This window comes from Ranitomeya imitator, chromosome 1 (assembly GCF_032444005.1).
Source record: "Ranitomeya imitator isolate aRanImi1 chromosome 1, aRanImi1.pri, whole genome shotgun sequence".
NCBI classification, from domain to species: domain Eukaryota; kingdom Metazoa; phylum Chordata; class Amphibia; order Anura; family Dendrobatidae; genus Ranitomeya; species Ranitomeya imitator.
In genome coordinates, this window is record NC_091282.1 from 48167501 (window position 1) to 48184074 (window position 16574).

Genomic DNA, 16574 nt, shown 5'->3' on the forward strand with positions numbered 1-16574 from the left:
CTGTGAGCGGCACACATCAGCTGCACAGATCTGGGTACATTGTATCCATGTGGACAATGCTCTGTGAGCGGCACACATCAGCCGCAGCTGTACAGATCTGGTTACATTGCGGACAATGCTCTGTGAGCGGCACACATCAGCTGCACAGATCTGGGTACATTGTATCCATGTGGACAATGCTCTGTGAGCGGCACACATCAGCTGCACAGATCTGGGTACATTGTATCCATGTGGACAATGCTCTGTGAGCGGCACACATCAGCTGCACAGATTTGGATGCATTGTATCCATGTGGACAATGCTCTGTGAGCGGCACACATCAGCTGCACAGATCTGGGTACATTGTATCCATGTGGACAATGCTCTGTGAGCGGCACACATCAGCTGCACAGATCTGGGTACATTGTATCCATGTGGACAATGCTCTGTGAGCGGCACACATCAGCTGCACAGATTTGGATGCATTGTATCCATGTGGACAATGCTCTGTGAGCGGCACACATCAGCTGCACAGATCTGGGTACATTGTATCCATGTGGACAATGCTCTGTGAGCGGCACACATCAGCTGCACAGATTTGGATGAATTGTATCCATGTGGACAATGCTCTGTGAGCAGCACACATCAGCTGCACAGATCTGGGTACATTGTATCCATGTGGACAATGCTCTGTGAGCAGCACACATCAGCTGCACAGATCTGGGTACATTGTATCCATGTGGACAATGCTCTGTGAGCGGCACACATCAGCTGCACAGATTTGGATGAATTGTATCCATGTGGACAATGCTCTGTGAGCAGCACACATCAGCTGCACAGATCTGGGTACATTGTATCCATGTGGACAATGCTCTGTGAGCAGCACACATCAGCTGCACAGATCTGGGTACATTGTATCCATGTGGACAATGCTCTGTGAGCGGCACACATCAGCGGCAGCTGCACATATAAGTGACCATGGCCTCATTCGTCAGGCCGGGGTTGGATGGCTCAGGATGCTGGTGGGATGTATAAGCTGTGGTCATGTTTCACTAAAAGAAAATCTAATAGATGAATATTAAATGTTGTTTTTCTTTCAAAATAAAAGGAAGTGCGAAGATCTGGACAAACGTCGCTATGGAGTGCACGGAAGGTAGGGGCATGTGTGATTCCTGCATGTTCTGGCTTGAGGATGTATTGATTTTGCATGAAAAATCAAATTAAATCCCGCGCACGGTCATCTATGGTGATGGTGGATGATCTGTCGCTGCTGCGCTGTCACCTTCCTGCTCGGCTTTACGCTTGTGTCTCCTTTCCAGCAGTCATATGGCGGGCGGAAAATAGGAGAGGAACATTGCTGCCATCATGAGTCCTTAAAAGGATGTCCAAGACTTGTGTATTCATGCCCCATCCTCGGGATAGGTCATCATTATCAGGATTGTGGGGGCCGACACCTGGCAAATCCACCGACCAACGACAGAAGGATGTCCACTGTGTACAGAGCCGAAACCGGACGCAACATCTCCAACATGGCCCCTAGATTCCACACACCATTGGTCTTTTTATATGTGTCAAAGGGACCTTTTGGGTCCTCGAGGGTCCAGCAATTTTACGGGGGGATATTTAAAGCAGAGAGCTAGTGGAGTTGGGGGTACGTCAAGCAATGGCACTAAAGGTGGAGGGATTTATCTGAAGCAGGAACACTAAAAAGGGCATCTGGAACGGCGGGACTAGAGGGGCACCTGGTAATATAGGCACTTGTAGAGGGATAATTGGACCAGGAGCAGTAAGGGAGGACGCAGGCGCACCGGCACCATAGAAGGATGGATACCTAAAGCAGGGACACTAAAAAGGGCATCTGGAACGGCGAGACTAGAGGGGCACCTGGTAATATAGGCACTTGTAGAGGGATAATTGGACCAGGGGCAGTAAGGGAGGACGCAGGCGCACCGGCACCATAGAAGGATGGATACCTAAAGCAGGGACACTAAAAAGGGCATCTGGAACGGCGGGACTAGAGGGGCACCTGGTAATATAGGCACTTGTAGAGGGATAATTGGACCAGGGGCAGTAAGGTGGGGACACAGGCGCAGCGGCACCATAGAAGGATGGATACCTAAAGCAGGGACACTAAAAAGGGCATCTGGAACGGCGGGACTAGAGGGGCACCTGGTAATATAGGCACTTGTAGAGGGATAATTGGACCAGGGGCAGTAAGGTGGGACACAGGCGCAGCGGCACCATAGAAGGATGGATACCTAAAGCAGGGACACTAAAAAGGGCATCTGGAACGGCAGGACTAGAGGGGCACCTGGTAATATAGGCACTTGTAGAGGGATAATTGGACCAGGGGCAGTAAGGTGGGGACACAGGCACAGCGGCACCATAGAAGGATGGATACCTAAAGCAGGGACACTAAAAAGGGCATCTGGAACGGCGGGACTAGAGGGGCACCTGGTAATATAGGCACTTGTAGAGGGATAATTGGACCAGGGGCAGTAAGGTGGGGACACAGGCGCAGCGGCACCATAGAAGGATGGATACCTAAAGCAGGGACACTAAAAAGGGCATCTGGAACGGCAGGACTAGAGGGGCACCTGGTAATATAGGCACTTGTAGAGGGATAATTGGACCAGGGGCAGTAAGGTGGGGACACAGGCGCAGCGGCACCATAGAAGGATGGATACCTAAAGCAGGGACACTAAAAAGGGCATCTGGAACGGCGGGACTAGAGGGGCACCTGGTAATATAGGCACTTGTAGAGGGATAATTGGACCAGGGGCAGTAAGGTGGGGACACAGGCGCAGCGGCACCATAGAAGGATTGATGGCCAAAGCAGGGACACTAAAAAAGACATCTGGAACGGCGGGACTAGAGGGGCACCTGGTAATATAGGCACTTTTAGAGGGATAATTGGACCAGGGGCAGTAAGGGGGGACACAGGCGCACCGGCACCATAGAAGGATGGATGCCCAAAGCAGGGACACAATAAAGGGCATCTGGAACGGCGGGACTAGAGGGGCATCTGGTAATATAGGCACTTGTAGAGGGATAATTCGACCAGGGGCAGTAAGGAGGGACACAGGCGTAGCGGCACCATAGAAGGATGGATGGCCAAAGCAGGGACACTAAGCAAGGTCTGCTGGAGCAGGGGCACCAGCCACTAAAAGGGGTCATGTGGTTATAGATACATAGAGCACCTGAAGCAGCACCACAAATGAGGAAACCAATAGTTCCGGCACTAGAGGATGGAACCTGGAGCAATGGCGTCAGATGGAGATCCCAAAGTATACATCAGTATGCTGAGACATCAGCCAGAGGAACAAGCGAGGAGTGGCGCCCATGTGTTGAGCCTAATGATGCAGCTTCCACAGTCCACTAGACTTTTCCAGATGTCTATTCTTTGACCCTACGGAGAGATTCCATAACTGATAGCGCCACGTTGGACAGAGATGCACAAAGCAAAGACAGATTCTACGGAAGGATAGAGGGAACACAAAGAGCTTTCTCCTATTTTGCTGCTCCTTTTTTGGCTTTGCCTCATTTGCATGTATGGTCATCGGTAGCCGTACCTCCGGGTGGCACGCTCACGGCTTTCCCGTCCCATCATCCTTCCATTTTCATTCCTGCTTTCTGTCTGATGTCGTCGGGAGCGGTGATGAGCTTCGTTGTACGGTGACATTTATTTGGTGTCACCAGTAAACATACTCAAGCCTTGACATATTGGAAATCGAATCTCGCTAATCAGGTCCAGAATCCTCAAAGCACGTCTGTGACAACAGCGCCACCCTCAGACTCAAAGTGTAACTACACATATGTATTATCTCATCAACAGCATGAAACTGAAAAAGATTCCCAGTAATAAAAAACGCTCCCCAGGTCGTCTTCTGATCTTATCCCCCTGTTCATTTGAAATTTAGAAAATCAGAGTGCAACTAATGTGATAAATTGCCTTTTTAATCTTTAAGAAGATGAGATAATCCCTTTAAAGGGGTTTTTGCTATTTAATCTAAGCATAAGGTAGGGGCAGAGACCCTGATATCCATGATTTATCACTTACTAGACAGCCTGTTGCAGGTTTCAATACAATCAGTGTTTTATCAGCAGGGGATTATCACTACAGGACTTGATGTCTGTTGACGAATAGTCCTCCTGTTCGGTGCAACCTCGCCCCACCACTGATTGGCAGCTTTCTGTCTATGCACAGCGTAAACAGAAAACAGCCAATCAGTGATGTGGGCGGAGTTATTGCTTGGAGAAAACTGTGTAATGCCTCACGTCTCCAGCGGTGGCGCTGCAGGGAAATTGAACACTTTCCTGCAAGGTTTCCCCACAGATCACAACTGATCACTGTGATCAGCTTCGTATTAAGGAACTCTTCTATCAAAGTGCGATTGTAAAAAACTAAAATAAAAAAAGACAAATTCATTAAAAACCCAAATACCTGGAAAAAAAAAAAGAAGGAAAATGTTTTTGCCCCAAAACAATCCCCCTTACAAGAAGACACTCAACTTTTTCCCTTTTGAGTTCCAAATCACAAGGTCAAGACTGTGGGCAAATCTGAGAAGAAGAGTAAAATGATCACAATAATTACATTTTTTTTTTATTCTTTGTATTTGAAGTTTTGGGATTTTTACAGTTTTATGTTCTTCGCTTTGTTTTAGATGAATTGAGTGACATCATTGTAAAGGGTAAGTTGCAATTTGTGCTTTTGTGATCTCGAAGGGGAACTTCTATCTTAGTATTTTTAAAAAAAATATTTTCCGGGGGGCAAATATATGGAAGGGTCACTTATTTTTTTGTATTTCCTGTATAGACAGTACATAAAAGAGTGGGCTCTAAGGCAATGAATGGGGTCAATTGGCCGGGACATGTCGATAGATTACTACAGTGTCCGGGAAGTGATAGGGAACAGGTCTTCCCCGGACACCAGGTTCCAGGGGGCATCATATAGAGCCTTATCTGTGTATGGCGCTATTAATCTGCTTCATCTAGGGCGCCGACAGTACCCCAGAGCTGTCAGCAGGTTCATCCCGCCATAGCCGGGGGCAGGATCCTGTTTAGAGTAGTTATGTCTCCACCACAGATCTACATGACACCATGTCACCATTTCATGATACTCATGGTTATAAATGTGCCAACAGGTTTCCTTTAATGGCCTAACCCTCAAATAGCATTGAGGTGACTCTGATGTCCATAACCCAGGCTACACAGTAAAGGAGAAGCTGTAAGAGAACATGTAATACAGGTCGAATCCAGGGAGTTTTCTAAACTTGCCTGAATTATTTCATCACGTAGGAGCTTCTGCACTTAGGAAAGGGAATTTTGTAGACAAGCTGTTACAGGCACTTACACCTTTACTATGCTGCCAGCATGCCCCACAATCAGTACCGGGGTGTGTAATACTACGCTGTGCCCGTCCTGTATGCTGCCAAGGGCTGAATGGCATCAACTATTGGTCATATCTTCTATCTGCCTATCTGTGTACTGCACCTGGGATTTACTACTTCATTTTATTCTGCTTCACTTTTCCCTTTTCTTTCTTGATTGATATTGAATTATTTTTTGCCTGATTTCTTTTGCCATTGCTCTTTTCACTTCTTTCCATCCTTTTCTTTTATTTTCTCAACCTCTCTCTCCTATTTTTTCTCTCATTCTCATGTTTTGCTCTTCTTTCTTTGTATCTTTTTTCTTCATCTCTTTTGTTCACTCGATTTTCTTTTTCCTTCTTACTTTCTTTCTCACTTCATTTTCTTTCGTTATTTCTCCTTCTGTACCTCACTTTTCTTTTTACTCATTTTTTACATTGTCTCTTTTTTTTACATTTTCACGGCTTCGTTTCTTAAGTTTGTTTTTCAATATCTTCCTCTTTTCTCAACTTCCTCTATTTTTGTTTCCTTCTTAACTTCTTCCTTTCCTGCTTTAGTTTAATTTTATTTTCTCTTCCCTCTTTTATTTTCTTCCTCTCTTTTTTCTCTTTCTTTATTTTTTTCTATATTTCTCTTTCTATTATTTGTTTCTTCCTTTCTTTTTTACTTCTTCCTTTCTTATTTTTTTTCCGTTTCTTCCTTTCTTTTTTTGTTTCTTGCTTAACTTGTTTTTTTTTGCTTCTTTCTTTCTCTCTCTTTTTTCCGTTTCTTCCATTCTTTTTTTCTTTTTTCGTTTCTTCCTTCCTTTCTCTTTTTTTTGTTTCTTCTTTTCTTTCTTTGTCTCTTTCTTTCATTCTTTCTCTTGCTTTCATTTTCTTTCTTTTTCAGATTTCGTTTTCTTTTTTTCTTTTTCTTTCTGTACCTCACTCTTTCATTTTCAAAAATCTTGTTTAACATTTACATTGCTTGATTTCTTAGTTTCTTCCTCAATTTTTGTTTTCTTCTGGACTTCTTTCTTTCCTGCTTTAGTTTCTTTTTATTTTCTCTTTTCCCTTATTTTCTTTTCTTTTCTATTTCTTTCTTATTTTTTTATCAATCTTTTGTAATATGGAATATTTATGGGAAATCTAACACGCTATATCTTATTGTTTTGCAGCAGACACTGACGAGCCCCTCTTTGGTAAGACATGATTCTATAGAGCATACTGTAGTCCATGCTCCACAGTCCGCAGCATTTGTAGATCTTCATATGTAAAAATCTATTGTATTAGTGCAGGAGAATCGGAAAGTAGCGATCATGCAAATGTGGCCGGATGCCATTGATTGCAGATAACAGCAGCCAGTCCTGTGCACATGGCCCAGACAGTGACTCACAAACTACAAGGCGCCATGCAAATATGTCACAAGTCTCTGTGCTTGCACAATACTTTCCTCCTACTATCACTATATTACTTTGTTATGACCGATGTCTGATGACTATGCTGATGACTATGCTATGTCCGAGGAGTCATTCTACATAGATATAAAGTGTGCCCATGTGTTTTTTTTATGTTTTACTCTGGAAAAGATGGGTAAAAAAGTATGCGTTTACAAGTATTTGTTTTGGTACTTTTGTATATTTATTTGCTAGTTGTAGATTATGTGATGATTGGTTTTGAGATTACATGTAGCCATACCTCTCAGCTGGGAAACGCAGGAAAGAGGGAGGAGTATTGCAGCCCAAGCCGCTACTCCCCTGACCTCATCCACCCACACACAAATATTGCACCCAATGAAGCCCTATAGTGTTCCCTTCCAATGCCCCACACACACAGTATAATGCCCCCACAGTACCCCCCACACAGTATGATGGCCCCACAGTGCCCCCACACAGTATAATGGCCCCACATTGCCCCCACACAGTATAATGCCCCCACATTGCCCCCACACAGTATGATGCCCCCACTGTGACCTTCAAACAGAATGATAGCCCCACGCAGTATGATGCCCCACACAGTATAATTTGCCAACAGTAATCCCGCACATTTAAAGCTTCCACAATGCCCAACAAACAGAATAATGCCCCCCAAATCACCCCCATACACTGAATAATGCCTCCACACAGTATGATGCCCCTACAGTACCCCCACACACCATTAAGTTTTAACACTGCCCCAAAAACAGTACAATACCCACACTTTCACCCACACACCCAGTATGATGGCCCACTTTGCCATCAAATACTTTGATGTCCCCCTCATAGCATCATGCCCCTATAGTGCCCCTGCACTTTATAAAGCTTCCACAGTACCTCTAAAACTATACAATGCCCCAACAGTTGACCCCACACACTGCATGATGGCCCACATTACCCTCACACAGTATACTGCCCCTATAGTGACCCTACCTCCCACATTGCTCCAAACAGTATGATTCCTCCACACATGTCTCGCAGTGTGGGAAGACTAAGTGCAACATGAGGGGAGGGAAGCCCAAATGCTAGGGAAAGGGGGAGTGGAGACCCCTAGGCAGATCTAATAGTGCCCTGCCTCCCTACCATCCCTATATTGGTTCCACACCAATCGCCGAGCAGGAACCTGTATATTCCTAGAGCTAGGCATTGAATAGGGAAGGGGGGGATGGGCACTGGTCAGTCTCCACTGTACACTAAAGAAAAGAATGGAAACAAACAACGGGAACAACTTATCTTGAGTAGACTCAGAGATGTAACACAGACGTCCTCCAACAGCACCAGAGAGGAAGTAAGCCGACTGCTATAGCTCCAAGCCTTTACAATGGAAAATGTAAATATCACCGGTGACTCCCTGAAGCAGACTGGTAGTCTATAAACACCCAGGTCCAGGTGTCTCAATTAGAGCCAGAGGGAGGTTGCCACTGGGTCCAAAAGTCAGAAGGATTAAGAAGGGGTCTGAAAGCCAAATGCAGAGACCTTCTGGAGCCAGACGCAGAGCGACTGTCTGTAGCATCTGACACACCTGTGACAACATGGTATGATGCCCCTACAAGCCATATGATGCCCCCAAAGTTAGTCGCACACACAGTATGATGGCCCATATGAGCCCCCAAACAGTACTATACCCCAACAGTGCTTCCATACAGTATGATGCCCCCAAACATTACAATGTCCAACAGAATGGGCTAAAGAAAGCCTCACCTATTCCCAATCCCACTATGAGCGGAGCAGACCTGCACTGATCTATGTTGTATGAGGTTTGGCGCAGCTGGCGTCATCTAGTAATGTTATCGCACCTCCTATGCCAGGACTCCGACATTGTAGAGAGCATGCAGAGGCTGGACGGTGTACACTGTACTGAGGATACATGTAGCATGTGCCATGTTACACTATACCCAGGATTACATGTGCCATGTTACACTATACCCAGGATTACATGTGCCATGTTACACTATACCCAGGATTACATGTGCCATGTTACACTATACCCAGGATTACATGTGCCATGTTACACTATACCCGGGATAACATGTGCCATGTTACACTATACCCAGGATTACATGTGCCATGTTACACTATACCCAGGATTACATGTGCCATGTTACACTATACCCAGGATTACATGTGCCATGTTACACTATACCCAGGATTACATGTGCCATGTTACACTATACCCAGGATTACATGTGCCATGTTGCAGTGTGGCCTATTGTAATAATCAGATTGTGTATCTTTCCAGCAACGGACAAAGTTGCATTGCTGATCGGGAACATGTCCTACAAGAACCATTCTCAGCTCAAAGCTCCGATGGTGGATGTGTATGAACTTACAAACCTGCTCCGACAACTCGACTTCAAGGTGGTGTCACTGCTGGATCTCACCGAGGTGGAAATGAGGAACACGGTGAACGAGTTCCTGCTATTACTGGATAAAGGCGTTTATGGTAAGAAGCATCATGTGGATGTGACTATGGGCTGTACACAGAGCTCCGTATATGCCGCGGGGACCGGTCTGCTCCCCTTACCTCACCTTGTGTACCCCGTAATGACATGGAGCATAATGCAGCCTGGCAATCCTGTTTTTATCGACTATTTTTTTTTTAGTCTTTCTTGTTTTGTATCCTAGAGGTACATATTTGATTGCAAAGTTGTTTCATAGCCTGAATGAAGTGACAAACACTATACTGTATGGAGGAAAGTACTGGGCCACATGACTCAACCATTGTATTTGGGTTTTACATTCAGTCCCACTGCCACCTGGTGTGTAACATCCAGCCACTCCATGCCATCTGTCTTTACTAACGTGGTGGTGCAGAGCTCACTTATACTAGTGCTGTCCTGTCATAGTAGCTACCAGTGTATAACACCCATCCCCTCGCCCCTAGTGTATAACCTCCTGCCCCCCGCCATGCCTCCTGTCTTTACCAACGTGACAGAATGGCTAGTGGTGCAGCACGGTCCTGCAATAGGAGCAATCGTGCTAACAAGTCCATTCATGACATTTCTTCTTTTAAATCTTCTTTAATCACCTGTGAGTGATATTATTGAGAAGTGGTAGGGACCGCAGCAACTCAGCCACAAGGTGGAGACCCCATAATTTTACAGAGCGGGGGGCCAAGTGCTGAGTAGCAGAGGGCAGAAAGTCACCAACACTGCTGACTCTATAACTGCAGAATCCACACCTCTGGTATTAACATCATCACAAACACTGCTTCATGGCCGAGCAGCTGCATGCAGCCGTACATCACCAAGCACAATGCCGAGAAAGCCGCCATCACTGGACTCTGGAGGAGACGTGTTCTGTGCAGTGACGGATCACACTTCTCTATCTGGTGTCTGATGGAGGAGTCTGGGTTTAGTAAAAGAGGATGTTACCCCCTGACTGCATTGTGCCCGCTGTACAGATGGTGGAGGAGGATAATGATATGGGCTGTTATCAGGGGCTGGCCAAGGACCCGTAGTTCCCGGGGAGGAAAATCCTAATACTTCTGCACAAGACATTGTGGATGATTGTAGCCTCCAGCTTTGTGGGAACAGTTTGGGTAAGGCCCTATTCTGTTCCCCATGACTGTGCCCAGTGCACAAGGTCCATACAGACATGATTGGGGGAGTTTGGTGGAAGAACATGACCCGTCCCACAGAGCATGGACCTCAGCCCCTTCTAACATGTATAACAGATATTGTGAACCCGGCCTCTTCTCAACATTGTGTCTGATCTCACAAATGCTCTTCTGGATGAAGGGGCAAAAATTCTCACAAACTCCTCCAAAATCTTGTAGAAATCCTCCCCAGAAGAGCGGGGATGTTATGGAGTCTTCCCCTCTGCAGATATAATAATGTCTATGGATTTAGGATGGGAGGTCAGAAAAGCTCAATCTATCTATCTATCTATCTATCGTAGGGCTGGACAGAGTGTTTATATCAAAGACAGCCTGAGGTTTGTTGTTCCTCATAAACTTCATAACTCTAAAATGAAAACAGCCTTCCTTCAGTACAAATGTGTAACATAAATAGTCCTTTCTTCAGGTACAATGAACAAAGTAAATGTAGCAGCCACATCAATCTCGTTATTCCAGACAAACACCCCTGTTCAGCTCCAGCCCAAACTCCACTCTACTGAGCTAACCCAGCTGCTGTTATCAGTCCTGCAAGCCCTGGGCTGGATTGTCGGAATATCCTTTCCTAGCCAGACACCTAAATCCCGGACTAAAATCCAGTAAAATTAAAACTCTCTTAGTAACTTAGTGTTACTGGCACAGACTTTATATTACCGAGGCCAACCACCATAATTCCCCAAAAGAGGAAAATCTTGCCTGATGCAATAGCATGCAATAAGTCCTAGACAATTCCTACTTGGTGGGACACGTAACCACAGCCTGTATGTTTGTCGACCCTGGCCATGGAATAGTTCTTGATGTCTCCGTGGATATACCTTACAGCCACCCTCTTCCCAGGGACTAGTGGAACGCCCGCCAGGGCCGTGGGGTACTCGGTACCCGGTCCGGTACTTAAATGGATGTGTCACGGCAGGGACCTGGACCGTGGCCCTGGGCACCCATGTAAAAGGGTTTTTGAATAAAATTTGTGTTCGTGACGCCACCTGTGGTATTCGGTCAGAGAGGACGAAGCTGCTTAAAGGGGTCCACTGGGGTGATGTTATGGCAGCTAGATGGTATAACTTCCCACAGGTGAAGTATATCCCCAGGGCTCCCGGTGTGTAGATGAGGATGTGAGTGGGTGCAGTAAAGAACGGAGGACATGGGTTTGCAGTCTCTTTATCTGGTTTACTGAATTTTTCAGGTATCCACAGTCCAGGGCACCAGATCACAGGTATAGGCAGGGTCCGGCTGGCTTGGAAGCGAATTCAGAGTCCCCTTTACCAGGTGGAGATGAAAGTCTTCCTACTAGCGCAGGGGGTGTAGTCCCTTGCTGCCTATGGCTTCTATCAAGGTCCTCACAGTTCTTTCTTTCCTCCTTAAAGGTGGGACACAATCCCGTATGACTGGTGGCTCGAGCCTTTTTACAGGGTCTCTATCACGACCCAGGCTCTATGCGCCACTGTGGCTCCTGGGTAGTACGGTGGACAGGTGATGTGTAGTGCAGCTGTCCTGCTGGTTTCTGCTGTGCCACTTAGAGTCCGACACAACCTCGGTCTTCCAGCTACCGGTGTCTGCGCTCTGCAGGGAGGTAGCCCAGTAGCAGCTATTCTCCCAAGTTTTTTCCTCTCCTTTGCCTCGCTCTCCTGCACGCTCACTACAATCTGTTCTTCCTTCTGTATTCTCTTTCTCCAGGAGCTGCATCACTTCTGGCTGCACGGCCCCTTCAGTCCTTCCGACACTCACTGTCTGACTGCTCTCTCCTCTGTCTCTCTGACAGACTGGCTCACTTTCCCTCCAAACCAGAATATATATATATAAGGGAGCCATCCATAAACTGTATCAGGGCTCCCCCTTCTGGCCTGGAGTGTGAACATGTTGTATGCTTGTGATTACCTGATAAGAAGAATCCTTCATCGCTTCCAAGCGTGGCATCACTCTCCCCATGAGGAAAGCAATGCCACTGTGACGACCAGGACCCTGGGGCGTCAAACTAGCAGATGAGGAAGTGTGGCAGTTAAAAGGGACACCAAACTCCCTAAGACCAGTCACAACCACACCGTTCAGCATCACATGGCACAGCTGAGGTCACTCACCAAGGTGAGCAGCACTGCACTCAGGATGTGCAAAAAATTAGAAGCATCGGCCTACGGAACAATCCATTGGTTCTTGAACCATAAGATAATAGGCTGCTATATAACCCGGGGCTTGAGACCTCCAACAGAACATGGTATGAGATGTACCCCTTGAAATCAGCTCTGACCCTTCCTGGGTCTTTATGCACTGCTCAGCTATGAACTTGGACCCCTTGTTTTGCATATCCCAGGAAGGTGACCTCAGTGTCCCTTGTTTGTTCATTGAGTTATCAACAGCCAAGTTTCTTTCCACGAAGTTCACAAGGTCATCTTCATTCTGGGAATCTCTTTGGGCAAGCCAGGTTTAAACGGACTTAGGTACTGAGTGTATAAACCGCTCCACTACCACTCTTTCCACCATCTGTGCCAGAGAGTAGGTCTCAGGCTGCAGCCATTTTTGCACCAGGTGTAATAGGTGGAACATCTGGGACCAGAGTGGCTTGTCTCTTTTGTAGCGCTAGAGGTGCACCCATTGCACCCTGACTGCTAGGGTCATGCCGAAACATGCTGTAATCTCCCCCTTCAGCTTGCCGTACTCCTTGGCATCCTGCAGAGTAAGGTCATAGAACGCTTTCTGTGGTTCCACAGTAAGGTACTGAGTTAGGAGCTCAGCCCATTGCTCTGGGGTCAGTTTCTCCCTCTCTGACACCCTATCAAAGATAGTCAAGACAGCCTCAACGTCATCCTCCAGAGTCATTTTCTGCAAGGCCTCCCGTACTTTTCACCTCACATGGCTACCACCACTTTGACTGGCGAGAGGTGTCTTCTCTCTTACCCAGACAGTTTCTACCAAGCGAGCCATCTGCTGCTGATTCTGGATCATTTTGGGCCTCCTGCTGCCGCTGTTGCTGTTAATGCTGTTGCTGCGATTGCTGCTGTTGCTGCAGATTGGTCTGGTCCAATTGCTTAACGAACTCCTCCATACTTTCAGACCGTGTTTGCAATGTTATAACTGCCTTTACCCAAGACATTCAGTCTTTAAACTGTAATCACTTGTGCTCTTTGGTACCTCACGCTTGCATTTAATTGTAGTTTCAGCTCTCCGGTAACCACTTGGATACGCACATGCTCAGGGCTTTTATATAAAAAAAAAAAGCCAAACGTTTATTGTCCATCATAAGCTTTATGGCTCCAAAATAAAAACAGCCTTCCTTCAGTACAAGTCTTTTCTTCAGGTACAACGAACAAAGTAAATGAAGCAGCCTCATCAATCTTGACATAACAGGCAGAATAATTTTTAAAAGCATTCACCAGATAAACAATCTTGTACAGCCCAAATACCACTCTGCTGAGCTAACCCAGCTGCTGTTATTAGGCCTGTAAGCCAAGGGCTGATTTGTGGGAATAACCTTTCCTACCCAGACTCTTTGGGATGCTCCTAAATCCCGAACAAAAATCTAGTCACATTAAAACTCTTTCAGTAACCTAGTGTTACGGGTACAGATTTTACATTACAGAGACCAACCACCTCGGTGACACATATCTATCTATCTATCTATCTATCTATCTATCTATCTATCATCTATCATCTATCATCTATCATCTATCATCTATCTATCATCTATCTATCTATCTACATCTCTCCGTATGTACAGTACCACGTGCTGTAATCATTGTGGAGTCATGTGTATAGTGTTTCTCGCCTCCCTTACTTCCTGTGGTTTTGCTTCACAAGATACAGTAGACTGATAATATTCTGCTTCCTTCTGTTGGGTTGTACAATTGTTCTGTTCTCGCCTTTTCCTTTTTTTAATTGTTGATTCTTGAATTTGCACACTGCGCCAGTGACTGCTCGACCATGACAGAAATATTACTAGGTATGCAAACTATAAATGATCACACTCCCTCATATTGCAAAAGTATGTAGCACCGATGGGAAGTCTTGAATGATAAAAATGATAATGACGTGATATAGCCAATTCTTTATCGCAGACAAATCCTGCTCATATTTCATAGAATCACTCCAATGACCATTATGCTGACTGGGAAAGGAGCTATCTAGTTTAGAAAAGGACAGCTAATTAATGGTTGTTCTGAAAGGGAACCTGTCACCCGAATTTGGCGGGCCCTTTTTTCGGTCCGATGGGCAGTGTTTTCGGTTCTTTTATTCACCCCTTCCTTTCCCGCTGGCCGCACTCTGGCCGCAATATTTTGTTGAAGTTAATTGGCCTTCCTCCGTAGAACACGCGTGCGCAAGGCAATCTTGCCTTGCGCATGCGCAGTATGCTTTGCCCAACTGCGGGCAAAGCCGAAAAGCATTAGTGCACATGCCCCAGCGCACTATGTCCCGGAACACAGCGAAATACTTCCGGGACATAGTGTGCCGGCGCATGCGCACTAATGCTTTTCGTGATTGCCTTGCGCACGCGTGTTCTACGGAGGAAGGCGAATCAACTTCAAGACAATATTGCGGCCAGCGGGAAAGGAAGGGGTGAATAAAAGACCCGAAAACAACGCCCATCGGACCGAAAAAAGGGCCCGCCAAATTCAGGTGACAGGTTCCCTTTAAGATCTTTCTTCAGGGGTGCACCACTCCTCTGCTGGTTGGGAGTGGTGCATTCCTGATTGATGATGGCCGCACCACTGATCCAACTTGCGTGCTCTGCCGATCTGTAAGGGTGTAATGGGCATTTAAAGGGGTTGTCCACTACTAGGACAACCCCTTCTTGATCAAATTGTTTGGCCCCCATTAAACAATGAAGCCCATACTCACCTCCCATGTCATCACTCGCGGTCCTGGGACTACTGTGCATTTGTTATGACACGTGACGCCGGCGCCCAATCAGCACTGACGCCACTGTCTCCACCTTTGGACGAATCGAACGTGTAGAGGAAGTCCAGGCTGCAGCTGATCTTGGATTACTTTTTGATGTTCAATTCGAGAGGAGTCGGGGACAGCGTTGATTGGGCGCTTTTTTAAGTTGTCCTATCCATTGATTTAGCTTCAGAGCAGTGTTCACAAGCTCTATAGCAAAGACCGTCCAAGTACATGCTTCTTGTCTAAGAATTCGCGCACCTCTCACAGACTGCAGCGGTGGCCAGTAACAAAGGCAACAAGCAGTAAACTATAGAATTAAAAATCCTCCTTTATTGAGAACAGAGATGATTTTTAATAAGAGATAAATTGCAAAGTTGCTTGATTTGACAGTTTTATTAATCATGTTGAGCCACAACTTTAATGAAATATTGAGGTTTTCCATTCTGAACCTTCATCGCTCTTTCAGACGTCAATGATTTTTCATTAGTATTTCATCTGTGCCAAAACTAGGAGTCTCTTCAAAACATAGAACAGGGGTTAATCTTTCAATTATACTTTTAATTTGTAAGTTCCACTCATAGTTTTGGCATTCAAACGCTGATGAAAAATCACCTTACGTCTGAATTAGCCCTTATCGTGAAAAGAGAAGATCTCCAAGAGCATCTCTTTCCCTTGAAAACCCATGTATCGTGCATTGCACAAACCGCGCATTGATTTCAATAGATTCTGTGCAATGTTCAACCTCCACAGCAGTGGCAGGATAGGGAAATTTAATGTTTGCAATAAAACTGAGACTTCCTTGATCGATTTTTATCTTGTGCCATTTACATCAGTTTAGCTTCCTGTGTGTTTTACATCATTGTTGGATGGTTTCTACCAGAGCTCAACTCTCCTGCACTCCGCTACAACATAGCTTGTAATAACTAGGCAAAGCAGGGCTGACCTGTGATTGTTGCCTGCTGCTGCTCAGTGACGTGAAACTGAAAATTTCGCTATATTGATGCATATGACAAAGGATTATCTTCTGCCATATGCATCGACAGAGCCGCATTTGAAGTTTCACATTAATTATTTGGCAGCAGCAGGTAACCAAGACAGCTCAGCTCTGTCTTGTTATTACAAGATCTGTTGTTGAGGAGTGCAGGAGAGTTGAGTTCTGCTCAAAACCATCCAACAATGATGTAAACCACACAAGAAGCTAAACTGATGTAGATGGCAGATGATAAAATTGGTCAGACAGAGTAGGTTACAGAAGCATAGAGCGTGTTGTAAAGGTAGAATCCAG

At 45.8% G+C, this 16574-nt stretch overlaps 1 protein-coding gene across 2 annotated transcripts in view; it reads left to right on the forward strand.

Annotated features, from left to right (window-relative positions):
• The window catches only part of MALT1 (MALT1 paracaspase), a 104398-nt gene that overhangs the window by 64340 nt on the left and 23484 nt on the right, over positions 1–16574 (forward strand). The window contains exons 7-10 of one of the 2 annotated variants that reach the window (XM_069746096.1): positions 1088–1132; positions 4644–4670; positions 6505–6528; positions 9041–9244. In XM_069746096.1, coding sequence (XP_069602197.1) covers positions 1088–1132; positions 4644–4670; positions 6505–6528; positions 9041–9244 — 300 coding nt within the window. The remainder of the gene's footprint in view (positions 1–1087; positions 1133–4643; positions 4671–6504; positions 6529–9040; positions 9245–16574) is intronic. The other variant, XM_069746104.1, reaches the window with a different exon arrangement.